At 32.0% G+C, this 16,651-nt stretch overlaps 1 protein-coding gene across 2 annotated transcripts in view; it reads right to left on the bottom strand.

Annotated features, from left to right (window-relative positions):
* Window positions 1–3,485: 3,485 nt before the first annotated feature.
* Window positions 3,486–16,651, bottom strand: part of LOC145684790 (serine protease 44-like) — a 111,832-nt gene continuing 98,666 nt past the window's right edge. For both annotated transcript variants that reach the window (XM_081757160.1, XM_081757161.1), the window contains 2 exons: window positions 16,186–16,249; window positions 3,486–3,721 (listed from right to left, as the gene is read on the bottom strand). In XM_081757160.1, the coding sequence (XP_081613286.1) occupies window positions 3,600–3,721; window positions 16,186–16,249 (186 nt within the window). In that variant the 3' untranslated portion in view covers window positions 3,486–3,599. The remainder of the gene's footprint in view (window positions 3,722–16,185; window positions 16,250–16,651) is intronic.

Here is a 16,651-nt window from a genome sequence, read left to right as displayed (position 1 = left end):
ACACCTAGAGTTTTGTGAACATATGCTGGACCAAATTTAAATTCCAAGTTGTAGAACTTTGCTAACTTCCGCAGTCTCTTAGCACTATGTACAGGGTGTCTATCCAAATTCAACTATGAAAAAGCTCCGTATTTAAGAAAATTTTTATATAAGAAATTGTTCAATTTCTTCGGCTGTGGCGTTGTCTACAATTTTGGTCACGCAAAATCGTGTGGCCATTTCAATAGCAACTAGTATGTTTGAAATTCCCTTGTCCGACTGATATTTTTCCAATTGAATCGTACTGCCAGGCAGTTGCAATAGGTTTAGATGGATGATGGAGCAATTGGCCCGCCGGCTTGGCTGGTAATATTAGATCATGTGGTGTGAAATCCTTTTTCCAAACCACGTGATGGTGTTTGTAAACACCGGCGTGTAGAATTGTTTATTCACTACATCACGTGGGACATTATAAAATATATACACTTCATATTTACGTTGTTTCGTATTTTATCTCTCTTTTCAAAAATATTTTTTACCTTTCTATCATTCTTATTATTTATCAATGCACTTCATATTTTATAAATTTTATATTTTGCATTTTGTAAGTTTCATTTACTTATCCTCTCTATTTTTTTTTTAGAATTTTGATTTTCGTATATTATACTTACAATTTATGCCAGTGTTATTCAAAAAATATTAAAAGTCAGTAATTAATTATTGAGACCGTCGCAAAAATGAAAACACGACAAAGTGTACGAATGCTGTTTAAATGCAATTTGACAGAATCTAACACAATTAAATTTAATTTTAGCGACAAACGCACGAATATCAATTTTCGTATAAACTTCAGTACAGTGGCAACTGATTTCCTTGTTAAGTCCAGTTTTATTAATCATTTACTAAAATAGGGGAATTCATAATGTACTTTCGTAGATTACGGAAAAGGTTGTAGAGATACTAAGCAACATCGTTGCATTATTTTGTACTGATATAAATTTCCTATATATACATAGCTAGAAAACTGTATTTGATAATATTGAATAAGGGTTTTACTATTGCTATTGTTAGGTTCAGAATGATTCCAAAGGATCTAATAATTACATATTTCCTTGTGGAATTGTATGCTGAGATACCATGAATTCAGTTCACTTGCACCGGATTAAAAACTGTGATATGAGAATGCATATCAAGAGTTGAGATGAAACGTTATAATTAGAATTATGCATATATGTACCAGATATTTTACTATTATTTCAATTTTTTCTACAAACTCTGTGATTAAACACAAAGTTAGGATAGTGGTATCATGGAAGACGCAAATTAAATATAGTGTGTTGATAATAGTTGCTTCATTGTAAACTTAAGCAGCAGTATTTAACAATAAAACACATGAATGAAAAACCGAAAATCACTAGGTGTTTATAAACACTTTGGGATTATTCTTGCTCTTAACCCAATCATGATATTATGAGAACCTATATAATTAGCTGATGATCTTTAGTGATCTTTAGTGTAATGTTTCTTTACTGAGAGAAAGTTTCTTTATCCATCGAACTGTGTTTGAAGATCATCTAATAAAATTGTCATCGATGTTAAAACATTATTAAGTTATTTTACAATTGTGTCAAGATATGTAAAATATACCTACCTACTACTACCTTAATACTAAGTAACATAAACAAAGAGCAAATTAATCTGAAGTTTAGACATAGGGTAACAAATGATTATTGACTAAGTTTCCCATTATCCTTCTACTTAGTTGATATATTATTGTATTTTATTATTCCAGAATGAAACTATTTTTTTTATCAGAGACTTACGAAAATACAGTTACAGGCTTTTGATTTTCTATATGGATAGATTTTGTTTTGGTTAATGGACAACTTTTCATTTGATCGTTCCAAAGAGAGAAGAGTTTGTTATTTAGTAGAGCACTATCAGTTCAAAATTACACAAATAATGAAAATATCGACAAAGACAGTAATTCTTCTGCATTGATATTCAACACGGCTTTTAGTAGTATATCATAAAAAACATCGATATGTTTTGGTACTTTGAATCAAGATATGTTTTGATATTTATCCCTCTGCTGGTTCTTGATAGTTTGTAGTGAGGTCTATTTCTATAAGTTATTCCAAATTTTCTTCATCATATAGTAACAAACCAGCCTCATATTAAAGAGTATGATATGAAGATGACTTAAAATTATTTTATAATCAGAATGCAATGAATAATTTGTAAATAATTTTGGTTTACTTTATATATTTAAGTGATAAAGGTTCAACATCTTTTATCACTATTAAAACAGAGATTTATTTCTGAAGGAGACTTTAGAAAATTTCCTTTAATTCTTCTAATTAGAATAAACTTATTGTAACTATATTGCATTATTGATAATTTTAATTAACACATTAGTACATAGCGTCCGATATATTCAGCAATTAATGGCTTAAAGTATTAATTATTGATATTTCACATAATAAGCGAGTATTTGTGAATATTGTTTTAATTAATCGCAAATACAATGAAATATGGACATTTTAATTTAGTTTGATATACAGTTTGTTAATTTTACAATCTTTTTCTACTCAATAAAAATGCTATATGATTTGTTTTCTAGGTTTATGTCTGCTCAAGGGAAAACGTTTGAGTCCATTTCTTCTTACCTTAAAGGAACAATATATGAATTAAACAAAGCTATTTAGTCTGTTTAGTAACTTGACTCTCATCGATAAGAGAACTAAGTTTTTGCGCATTGTCTAAACACAGAATTAACTTCTTTGTTTCCTGTATATGATAGAAGCGTTTCAACTTTGCAAAACCTTCCAAATTTTGAAATGTGTAATTGATTAATTTATTAATTCACAGTGTAATATATGCAGCATATAATCAATCATAAGTATGGTAGAGTACTCATAACTGTATTACAAGTTATACGTAAGTTGTTATAACTACACTTCCGATATCTAGGATTGAGTGTTTGAGTATCAGTCTGCAAAATGTTAACTTGTATGTAGGTACGATTTTAATATCCTAAATTCTAAATAATTTTGTATTCATTTCAATTATTTCTGTTTATTTTGCTCTCTTTTTTAACGTCGTAGGACTTAATTTTATATATAATACCATTATAGGTTTATTACAAATTTAATACATGTGTTTTTAATAATTCCAAGAGCATGCAATAAACAACTTGAATAAAGTAACGACGACAAACTATATAGTGCAAAACTAGAATATCATCTAATTTGTATATAACTTGTGATAAGAGAGTAACCCAAATTCTGATTCATTCCTCCATATTGTGGTTTATAAAGTAATCTGATTCGTCTGATAAATGACTACATTTGCTTTATTACATTTTGAATTGAAATAAAATAAATTCCACATATTTCCAATATGCTTCAAATTTAGGCCTACTGCTAATAAACTACAGTTTGAATTATGCTTTATAGGAAATAATAAAAACAACTAATGCTACAATATTTTATATATAAATAGTTACCATTTTGTTAACTATTATATTTCTGATTTTCTTATGTGGATGGGATGATATTAATTTTGCAATAAATCTTTGGTATTTGTTTATTATCAAAATTACAGTATCGTTATTTATATTAAAATCTACAGTATTTTCCTTCTTGCGTATTCTCATCGATCCATTGTGCATAGTAAGAAACGTTGACATAAATTCCTGGGTAGTATGGATCAGCACACCCTACACTTTGAGACACAATGCCTGAAAAGAACAATAAATATTTAAAATATGATTTATTAATGAAACAAATTTTATGTGGTATTTTTTTATAGATCTCTAGAAAGGGAACTTTAATGAACGATTCAAAAAAGTAGCAATAGTTCAAGACTTGTATTTTAGCATATTTTAGCATACAAATCAGCGCATTGTTTAGTAATGTGTGTAAGACGAAAATATCAATTATCTACAAAGGTTTTTAAGTATCTACAGTGCTAATTGTACAGTGGAGGTACTAAGTTTTAACAGTTAAAAATTATATTCGGTCATTTACAAACACTATGCATTACTTATATTCTTATAATATTTCTTTGCATTTTATATGCATTATAGTGTATTTACATTAGAAAAATGAAAATCCAGTGGGATTTGTAGCTTTGAGTCAAATATCGCTAGACATAAAAATATATAGGCACAGAATTAATATATACGCATTTAACTGTTTCCATTAATTGCAAGTTGCTTTCCCCTTCCCTATTTTATGGTCTTTTGTACCCGTTATAATGTAACGTCTTTCAGCATTGCACTAACCGACTTTTGTTCCATTTTTAGAGGAATAATTCGATTTTTATTCACATTTTCGTGGAGAATATTAAAAGGTATTGCTCTGAAAGAGAATGCTAAGAATCAGTGTTATATAATGATAAAAATGTGTGATTTATATTAATGGTTTTCAGCCTTCTCGTAGATTAGCATGAAACGGAGGCATATTGGTGACTGACGGAAAGGGGCACCCGAAGAAAATTTTCAAGCGGGGTCCATCTGCATGGGCACTATATTACGTTTAGTATTTCTGGTAATTAATATACGTGGTTTGCTATATTACTTATTCGTGAGCCGGGGGTTGCCCCTTTTGGGCGCCGATGGATAGTAGCGTCATTTGGGAGTTAGATTTGTAATTTCTAATTTAATTATTTCATTAATAAATAATAACAGTAAATACTAGAATTAAATTTTTCTTCATTTTACCTCTTAGTTTAAAATTATAAAGCCATACAACCACTTAATTCATTTTCTATGAAAAACTGTTTTTATGGAGTCAATTCGATTAATGTTTACTTTCTGAAATCATGTCGATTGATGAATACTTTCTGAAATCATGTCGAATCATGAATCCAATGTTATAATTGCGAGATGTGGAATGGCATCAATTTCCAATAGAGTTTTCAATTTTTTCTTAATTACTTTGACACGAGAAAGAAATTGTTTCACATAAATATATTAGGTGAAAATGGCACTAACAATTTCAAAGCCTGTTCTGCTCAGATTGGTATATTATGAGGAGATAGTTTAGTATACTCGGCGTCACAGATTTTGACATCGGGAATGTGCTAGGAGTCAGCACACCATAAATACATTCATTGTTGGTAACAGTTAAGATAATTATTATGTAGTTCAAACGGAATAAATAGATAAGCGTAGTTTTTACGGTGTAGTACTAGGATGAGTAAAATTTCACAAATTAACAATAATAAATCCATGTCATAAGTTTGTAACGCTGTATAGGTATGTTTCTTGATATGTCTCAACAATGTAGCACAGTTTGTGTTCGTGAACAAGTCAGAACTTTGCGCACGTTTCTGTGTGATATTGTTACTTCCTGAGGGAATTTTCACCTATGCTAGTAATAATGTATGTTTCTCCAACAATTTTTATTTTATTGTGAGCCTGTAGTTTAATAAACATATAAAAATGACTTTTCGACGAGGAGTTAAAGAATTTGGAATTAGTAAATGTTTTTTTCGAGGATATCAATTTAGAAGATGAAGAAAGATCATAGTTTATGGAAGAAGAGGAAGATGCTGTTGAAGACGATGCGAGTCAGACGAACAAGATGGTACTGATGACCATGACGAAGATCCTGATTTCCAGCCAAGTCAAAAAGATTCTTCTACGGATGACTCAAAAGAGGACATTGTTACTTATACAAGAAAGAGAAAGCCAGAAAATAATACATTTAGTGTACAATCTAATTATTTGCTGCCATCCTGCTCAACAATGTGTATCTACAATGATTCCATTTCTCTATTGTCTGTAAAGTGAAAAAGATATAGACTTAAGTCAGATAGTTCCAGGTGAGGGGCACTATGTTATTTCAAAGTTTGCAATCCCGCGATTCTCTAACTCAAGGAGAAAATAGTACAAGAAGAAAAACAGCGTTGGATGACAAATGATTATCTCTAAATCTTAAACATGCAACCAGGAGCATAATTAGAAAAATGTTTGGTCCGGTTCAAGAACCTATCAAATATACAACTGAGCTGGATTGCTGATGACTTTGATGACGTAATGCTTGAAAACATTGTTCATAACACTAATATGGAAAGAGCTTGCCAAAGAGAAAAATTACGACGGGATCCTGACTGGTTAAATAATATTGATATGATAAAACAATGAGCTCTTATTGGACATGTTTTTTTCTTTCTGGAGGTAAACGAGAGAATCAGATGCTAACAAAATTTATGTGGGCTAATTTAGGAATCCGTATTTATCCAAGTATTATATCATTAGAGAGATTCAACTTCATTTGCAATTGTATAATTGTATGAGATTTGAAGATAACGCGCTAGAAAAGAAAAGGCTAATGATCCTTTCATGCATATTCGTTGGTTGTGAAATCGATCATTTTCTTTTGTAAGAAACACCACCAACCATCATGCTAAATTACTGTAGATGAGCAGTTACTTGGCTTTGATGGGAAATGCTAATTTTGAATGTAAATCCCTAACAAACTAGATAAATATGATATTATGCTTGTTGTAAAGAACACCTCTAATGGTCACAAAGTATTAGCTGACTCTTTTGTCGAAGAGTTGACAAACTCGATTCATGGAATATATTTCAATGCCACAACTGGCAATCGATTTAGCATTCTTCCATTGATGAAGACGTTAAATGAATTCCAGCTCACAGTGGTGGGTATTAAGCGAAAGAACAAAGTAGAACTTTCATCAGAACTGCTAGTGTGCTTGATATTCATAACAGACAACAAATTGAGGAGTTTTTTTGTAATAAGGGCGTAAGCGAGTTTAGGCCTTTTCTGCATCACACGCATTTGTGGTTTCGTCATGTTTGGTTAGCCTCCTGGTAACATTTCAATTCAGTATCGCAATAAAAATACTACATATTACATTGTTTTATGTAAGAGAAAAAACACTACTTAAATTGTCAATATCGTTTTTCTCCAACCGCATGTTTCATCCTTACGTCCTTATTGCATCAAACTCCTCAATTGTATCCTTCTATCCTTAAAGGTCAAGTTGTATTGTAGTCTCATGAGTATGAGTAAGCAACATTATCAGGAAGCAAAAAAATAAACGTAACAGTATTGCGAAAACACACTCCTGTAGCAGAAAATAGAAACATTGGCCTCTTGCTCTATTTTATGGAAGTCTACATGGAAGTGGCATCAAGACGTACACAATTTACCTCTATAATATAGCAGCTAAGGGATACGGAATAGACCGTCTGCAATTTCTGTACAATTTAGGAGAGCAGTTAGCAAAACCATTCATGTTACACCCATAACGGAGAAGAAACTTCCCTTCAAATATTCGTCTGAAAGTTGAAGAGCTTCTCAGAATTAGAGATGCATTGAAAAGATCGGGATCTGAACCATTACCAGCCTCGAGAGCTCCTGTTTCTATAGCTCATCAAGAAATGTATAAATTGTGTCCCTCAAGTGTCGACAAAAGATACGCAGTGTGTTGCTCATGATGCTAAAATATTGTACATGCACAACATAAGATCACTCTGTTACAGCTGTTAGTAAAATGAGTACCGCAAGAACTCTTCTTTGTGTTCAATAATTAGACTTCTGAAGCTATTAAGAAATATAATTTATTAACATTTTTCTTCAGTGCTTACAAATGTTATGTGTGACTTTTTTGGGCCAGAAATTACACGAAAATAGCTAAGAGAATGTTTCCCTCTACATTACTAATTAATATAATATTACTGAATAAACATTTAAAATGTAAAAATGTATTTTGCTGTTTGATATGTTTACTCTAATAACATTTATTGGTATCGAATAATGAATTTAAAAACAACACAAAAATCACACTTTTCGATAACGAAAGTTTCTTTCAAAAATATGTTTAGCTAAAGATACACAATGAGCGTAGGTATCCATAAAGTATATATTTATAAATTATTTGAACAACATTATTTATATAATAAAAGAAAAGTATTTACTGGATGAAAATTAATCCATCCTAGTAATAAGAGGTAAAAATCATCATAATATTCCAAGGTTAAAATAACCCAAGAAGCGTCATCTTTACTTGGCTCTTGAGTCCAAGAATACACGTCTAGAAGTTTCCAATGGTGTTTACTGATTTACTTTATAGTATTGTAATTAAAATCTATGAATTTTCTAATTCAGACTGGCAAAACAATTTCACTGAACGGAAGTTAAAAACATTAATATATGACGATCATCTAGTCACATGAAAATATCTTATCTTTACTACAGTTTGCAGTATCTTTACACTTCCGTATAAACTAACGTATTAAAATTTATAATATTTTATGTCTCTAGTGATTTTCTTCTACATTCCGTTAAATATTTTGGAGGAACGAACGAAACATCGACTAAAATACAGTCCTACGGGTGTATCAGTGCATAACAGTAATATCGTAAATCTGTCTTTTTTTTAAAAAAAAAAAGTATGTAACTTTTACCAGAACCAGCAATGTTTGAATATAATTGAAACAGAGAAATAAACGCACACTTAGCATTAAGTGAAACTAACTTTTGTTTGTTATTATCAACAAAACCAGTAAGTATCGTTTAACAGTACGAAACTTAAGATTTCCGAACTTAGTGAATTCAATATGTCAACTTGAAGTAGTGCATCTATAAGTATTGATTGCAATAGTGTAATACGTTGTAAGACTAAAAATGGTATCTGTTCCTCGGACAGTGAATTCATACCAAAAAGCCATTACTCCCTATCTCTTACTGCTTCTATGACGATAATAGTTGGAAACCAAAATACTTTTTTCCAACCACGTCTGGTTCCGACACAGTGTTGCGGATTTTGTATATATATTACAAGCAAATTTATACCACTTCCAGTTTGAATACAGTTTTAACGCAGGAGATGGAACAAATTCTTGGGACGCTAAATTAACCGCAAAATATCTCATCTTCATAGGATTTACTGCTTCCGTTCTACGAAAATCAGTATTAAAGTAAGAAGTAATAGTAAATTTGAACCACTTTCAATTTTTGTAGTGTGTTGTGGATAGTTATGCTATGTTGTTTTAAAAAGCTGAATTGTTTGCAAAAACGCATTTCTCGCTATCCATTACCGTTTTCATTCTATGGCGATAAATGCACTAGTAGAGAAACCGTAAGTAATACAAATTTGAACCATTTTGCTGGTTTTGGTAGAATGTTGTGGCTAGTCTTGATATGTTGCCTTGAGACACTGAATCGTTTGAAAAAAAAAAACACTTCTCTCTACCTATTACCGTGTTTGTTATGTGACACTAAACGTTGAAATTGAAAATGGCTAATTTGAACCACTTTCAGTTTGAATAGAGTTTCAGCGGAGGTACCTATTCTTGGGACACTGAATCGATTGCAAAAATGAATCTTGATAACATTTACCGTTTCTGCTCTATGGAAATCAGTATTGAAACAGGAAGTAACAGTAAATTCGAACTACTTCCGGTTTTGGTAGAGTGTTATGAATAGTCATGATATGTTGTCTTCATACGCTGAAGTGTTTGCAATACACCGACTGTCGGTATCTGTTACAATTTTTGTTCTATGACGATAAAGTTGAAAAAACGTATTGAAACCGGAAGTATTTGAATCACGTCTCTTTTGGTAGACTGTTGTTGATTGTTGTGATATTTTGATTTGAAACTCAAAATTGTTTGCAAAAAACAAAGCTTCTCGGTAGCTATTACCGGTTTCTTTCTACGGCGATAAATGTTCAAACCGGAAGTCCTTAATTTCAAGCATTTCCAGTTTGAATATAGTGTTAAGGGAGGAGATGAAATCTATTCTTTGAGCCCTTCATTAATTGAAAAAAAAAACTCGATATCTCTAACGTTTTGCTCTGGTAGACGAACGGAAGGAGAAAACCCTTCTATAAGACTTCCGACACTTTGCATAGCATAGTTTGGAAATCTAATAATTCAGTTCTATGTCACAATTCAATCAGTTTCTACATAAGTTATCTCCAAAACGTTGTAAGCACTTAAATAGTTAAAACCATATCAAAGTTATATTAGAAATGTCGTGTTATTGAAATAAGCTATTACGCCATCATTTACGAAGTTCAGTTGATTTGATTAGCAGTTTAGTGTCCTTTTCAGCAGGAGGCTATGTGAGACGTTGACCTATAACTTAACGTGGGATCCAAAACACACTTGCTTCTGCACGAATCGAACTCGGTCTCCAACGCCAAAGACGCATACGCTAACCATTTAACCAGGATGGAGATCACCAAGGTTAGTACTTGGACAACATATACGAGAACTGATGTGTTTGATATTAACAAAATAAACTACATCTACCAGCTTCTGAGTGTTTACTAATATGTAAACCAACTTTACTATGTCTGTTTACATGTTCTATCATTACTTAGTTCATGGCACATGAACACAATGACATGAACTCGGGCGCAATTTTTTCATAATTGTGTGAAGTGGAGAAAAATGAAAATCTAGGACACGTTAGTAACTTGTGTTTATTCAAGGTGTGCTTTGGTTATAGAATTTGAACACGTTAATCCATGCAGACATACGAACGAATTACACTGGAATTTGCCACACATATTGAATGTGACCATATATAGATTATCATGCTGCGGAATCGTCGTGCGTGGAATATCCACACGCTCAAAGACAACAGAAAAGTGAACGGTGTAACATTTGTGCCTTCTTGGTAACTTGTCATTCATTGCTCAGTTCATCAAAAACGCCAATCAGTTTTGACAAGAAATGTCACAGTTAACCATAAACGGAGCCTCTACGTCAATGTTACACACAGAAAACAGAAAATATCGCTTTGTGTTAAAGGTGATCTGAATCTACGCAAGACATTGTCATTATAAGATAAAGGAGGTAACTTAGATAAGTTTTTGAGAAATGATACATTTTAATGAAAATAATTGAGGTGGTTAATTTGTAAGAATCATCAGTTAGAAGCCATCCAATGATTCTGTTTGTAGAGGAATGATAGATACTACACTGCAACTTTCGCAAAAAATGATTCTACAGAAGGTGTGGATGAAGAAGGTCTTTGCTGTAAGATTACCTCAGTTATTGGGAAGATTACACCAAGCCAAGGATTCAGTTCAGCGTCGTCTGCTAAAGATGTTATGCATTGTATGTGATAGGCATCGAAAACACGAATTTCGAAAGCGTGGAGCCAGACGGATATATCGAAGATATTCAGAAGCTACTTGAACGATGTTATAATTAATGATTAATAATAATTAAGATAATTAAAAATAACGCTGAGGATTATATTTCTTAGAATTAGAGTTTTATAGAATTAGCGTCTCTCTTACTTCTTTGCTAGTGTTTGACAGGGATGGTAGGGAAGCGGACAGAACTTATGTTTCCACTGAATGTGTTATATTATTAACGTTACATCTCCTATTTATAAACTTGTATCCGTTATATTACCATTAATCGTTTTCAAGTGTTAAATTGTTGCTTGATACAAAGGTTTAGCTTATGTTCTTTGCTTCTAACTGTTCTTTGTAGATCAAAATAAGAAGTTCTGTTTCCTTGACACATATTACAAAACTTTTGGCATATACACTAACATAAGAAGATATTATTTATTTTACTTGTTTATTATGATTGTAAGACCAGACTTCAGGATCTTGGATGTGCTATAAAGATAAGAATGTAAACTAAAACGGAACGTACTCATATATCGAGGAAATATTAATAGTAGGAATGTAGGAAATTAATTTACTAATTCTATTTCTATATCTGCTTATTTAATTACTGTATTATAATAACATTAATGATGCGTAATGTATACCAAAACTAATGACAACTCACTTGCTTAAGTAACTAACTAATTTTGCATTTAAAGCTCTTTACGTTTCACGTATGTTTGTATATATACCTACATAAATAAGGTACCAAACTTTTGAAAAGCTTTGAGCCTTCTGCTCACGAGATGAAGTTAGTATCCAAAATCTTAGAGTATATGAGTTGCAGCTGATCGGGGTTCACGGCATTCGATAGCTGACAGTTGAGGATACCAAACGTGCAAAAAGGGTGGGAATTCTCATAGTCTGATGTAAGAGCAGCAAATACGTAGTCATTATATTGCCAATAATCGAAACATCCATTTCTGAAAGTTTTAAATCATTTGCCGTAAGTTGAGTTCAAAAAAGCTCGACATATGGGTCTTAAACGTTCAGACTGAAAAAAATATTCTTATTCGGTTGAATTTCCATCTGAGAATCTGTAATGAAATGTATCGTGTTTGAGGCATTTCAGAAGCAGCTGGTTACGAATGATAAAAAATGGATCACTTACTAGAGATGCAAAAAAGCCGGCATTTTTGAATCGATGGTTTTTTTCACATAAAAAGCCGGCTTTTTTGGGAAAAAACGAGAATTTTGGAAATTTTGGCTTTTTTCATTATCATATTTTTCTACCTAAATAGCTTTCTTATAGTATATTCTATACTTAAAAGTTAAAATAAAGTTAAATAGCCTCTAAAATTGCCCTCAAATACTACATTCTTCATGTTAGCTTTAATTCGTAAAACATGTGCTCCATACATCTTGATGGTGAATTTTAGAGCGAAATATGGCATTTAGGTCATGGAATTCTTATCTGAGTTATCGATATTTTTTCTTCTCGATATCATTTCAGTTTGTCGTCTGTTTCATTTCTAAGAGCTTAGTACTCTAGCTTCTAACGCAGAAGTTAAACTTACGTTTTTCTATATATCCGTCAAAGCGTACGTTTTTTAATATATCCGTCTAACCGTACTTCCACATTTCTGTTATACTGTAGCTGTGCAACGATTTAGCAATAATTTTCCGGACACAACCTTGAATACTAATTTATACAAATATTCAGTAGCGGATTTAGAAACGTACTTTGGGACGGGTTTCTCTGATTGTTTCATTTTCTAAAATTTCCTAATTTTATTTGGGAGGAGCTTGAAGTTTATGAGTACAGGCATAACTAATACTGTATTTCGTTTCGTTTATATATTTAGCGATAATCTTCCGGATACAACCTTGAAGATCATTTTATACTGAGAATCAGTGGCGGATTTAGAAAAGTATTTTGGGAGGGTTTTTTCTTACTAATGTTTAGTTTTTCTAAACATTGGTAATTTTTATTTGACGGGAGCTTAAAGTTTATGGGTAAAAGCATAACTAATAGATATTTCGTTTGTTTTAGACATTCCGTAATTTTGGGAAACAGGCTTCAGTCCGAAAGACCGTCCCCCTACCTTCGCAAAACAGTCGCTGCTGGTAATTACTAATAATAACGATTTAAAAACAATACGAAATGAAGTCGGCCAACTCACAGTACACGCACTATTTCTACTTCATAGATGGAATGAAGAAAAGTTTTGTCAGAATGGTCGAATGCTGAGTTGAATCCCGGACTTCCCGATAGAAGCGCAAAAGCTCCACTCAGTCATGTTTGTTGTGCAGTTGTATTTATCTTAACTTAAATATATTCCGTAGTCCTTTTTTTGTGTGTGTGTTGGTGGGGTGGGGAGAGTTCCATAATGATATGAAGGGTGTGAGCCAAGAACATGGTAACTAGCAAATTTTCAATTGCTGAGTTACGCAGCATCAGATAGGCAGCAACGCATACCGCTTCGTTTAATCCCTCATGTATAGACTTATGTGAAAAATCAGCTTTCCGACTTTCAAAATGGATTGTGCAGCAGAAAATTTCTAATTTCTTAAAATAGTAAAATTATGGGTTACCATGTTTTTAACTCACACCCTTCATGTTCAATCCCTCTTGTTAAAAATACAGAAAACTTGAGGACTGAATAAACCGTGATAGTGCTTATATAAAACTGTAGAATTTCAAGAATATACAAAACCAAAAGTTCTAGGTGTGCAGCCATTAAGTGTATCATATAAATCTATTTTTCTTATGTTTTATTTTAAGTTTATTTTGTTCCAAAAAGAGGGTATGGAATATTTTGAAGTAAAAATACTACATAGAATTTTGCTACTTATTTGAGTATTTTTTTAAAAGAAGTATTTACTTTTAGGGTTGGCTGGTTTACACCAGCTGTTTTTCTTTTTTTTTTAAATAAACAACTGGTTTAAACCGAAAAAAAATAAAAGGTACGAAAAATGCGAATCGTGTGAACTTCATGGTGACGTTTCCATACATCAAACCATCTGCATTAGTTTTATTTCCTTTTCACATTTTAATCAAGGTGTTCCATGTTCAATTCTCGGTCGAACCACAACCCTTCTTTCATGCGTAAACAAAGTAGCGGTTCGGATGTCACTTTAAGCGAAAGTCTTCTCCTTGATAACCTCGGTATTACGTAAGGATGTTAAGCCTGAACATACGAAACGAAACTAAATTGTATATTTCTGCATGCCTGAATGCCTGTTGTTTTATAAAGATGCCAAGGTTGCTTAAATATACTGATATAAATTGACAAAATTTATCGATTGCCTACGTAGCTTCCAACATTAGCTTGGATTGTATTTTCAATGATATGTACGCACTAAATTTGTAATTTAATACCTCAGTTTTAGCGTACTGATTATGATACGTTGACCTTTAAATTTTACATGCAAAGCAATAACAGGATTTTTTCCGTTATTGTTTTACATTTAGAGTAATGACGGGATTTTCCCGATGGCTAGGGCGGGAGTTTCTCAATTTAAGAAATTTACTGACCGGACTTCTTTAAGCTTATGTGACCTCTTCCAGCATAACCTCGTTGTTGCATAATAACACCAAGGCGAAACAAACTTATTTCTGTCAATATGTAATATAAATACATAAAGCAAAATATCTAAACCCAAAAAAACCTGGTTTAAACCAAAAAAGCCTAGTTTAAACTCCCCCCAAAAAAACGGGTTTTTGGCATTTTCAAAAACAACCATGGCTCTTGCCAACCCCGCTTACTTTTGTATGTAGGAGGTTAAAAAAAATCTTATTATATACATTGGTTAATCGTTTGGAATTCATAATGTAAATATGTTGAGAAGTAAAACTGTTTCAAATATCTTTTCGAAATTCATGGTTTATTTTCGAGGTTTTATATTATTATCGGCATCAACCACTAATTAAATGACTTTTTGTGTTGTAGAGAAGCGAAACAAGATCTGGTTAATCAATTTAAAGCAGAATTTTCAAAAAAGCCCAAAATTTCCCAAGCAAAAAAGCGAAGCAGAAAAAACCGAGTTTTTTTCCAAAAAAGCCGGTTTTTTTCCGAGCCCTTGCATCTCTATCACTTACACTACAAGGTGTAACAAGATTGTGGATAAAGTGAAACTCTACATAGTATAGCAAAGCTCATTCTTATGCCTATTAAGATTATGCTATGTGTTTGATGGGATCTGATATCGTGCGTCAAAAGCCGGGTAGGCCAATAAACTTTAGCCTTAATATCGAATCTATAGACCTAATATCGACAATTATCACGAGTGAACAGTACAATGGAAAAGAATTGGTCGGAACTTTACAGAAAGTAACTGAAGTAAACAGAAAAGATAACACGCAGACAACGCCAGGCCATATCTTAAATGAAGTGTGAGAAACTGAGGGAATTTAGCTGAGAAATTTTAATGCGGCCATAATATATTCCGGTCGTGACACCATCAGTCTATAATTTATTTTGGTTTCTGTATAACTCTCCATAGGTAGTGCTAAATTAGTTTCAAAAGAGCCCTATTGAAACCACGTGTCACTCTTTTCCGATCATAAACCATGGTAGTTCTATAGCGATGGGTAGTTCTACAGCATTGCCGGAAAATACCAGACAAAATTCCAATAAAATTGTGTATAAATGGTTTTGTAACGATATTTTTTAAATAACAATAAACGTTTCATCGACTTGGTCCTCCAAAAGCTCAATACTTTTTAGACAACGTGAGATTAAAAAGTGTGTTGGTAATTAACAATATTTAAAAGAAAATATACAAAATGTACTTCAACGTTTTGATCTCGTTTTTTTTATTTTTGATGCGTGCTACTAGTTTCTTCTCGTATCTTCCATATTACAACCTTACTGAAATCTGGTACTGTTTGATGTAGCTTTTCAGTCAGTTCGAAAGAATAACTGTTAATTTTGGATTTGATTTCTCCTATAAACAAATTGGGTGTATTTCTTTTAAAGAATAGACACAACAGACAAGTACGTTGCAAATATTAGTCTTCTCACGGAGAATTTGTATTAGATAATCCAGTATCGTTTATTGAACATGAAATAATAAAAATAGTTTAATTACCGATTTGTTCCATTGTAACTGGCGACTGGAGCACCTGTACTGTTAACGTTCCTCCGCTTTCAACCTGAAAGTAACATAATATCTTGAGCTATAATACAAGTAGGTATGTATAGTTATACGTAAATGTTGCTGGTAGTTAGTACACGGTAGTGACTAGTTTCAATATTTTTTCATTTTAATATTCCAATTCATTACCATATTTGTATCAACGTTTTATAATTACATAATGCAAACACCATTTATAGGAAGTAATTAATGTTAATGGTACAAATTTCACAATAGTTACACAGTATGATTCTTAGTTCACTATAGTACAGATTAATGAAATGAACATGAAAGAGAATAATATAATCCTTATTACTTGCACAACACTTAAAACAGTTCTCAAATATTATATGATACATATATAGAAAAATGAAATTTCTTATGAATAAATAAAAAGATCCTAATGCAGACAACATAACAT

Source organism: Thermobia domestica, chromosome 5, assembly GCF_964235325.1.
Source record: "Thermobia domestica chromosome 5, izTheDome1.hap1.1, whole genome shotgun sequence".
Taxonomy (NCBI): domain Eukaryota; kingdom Metazoa; phylum Arthropoda; class Insecta; order Zygentoma; family Lepismatidae; genus Thermobia; species Thermobia domestica.
Note: the sequence above shows the minus strand (reverse complement) of the source record. Positions and strands in the feature narration are given on the sequence as shown.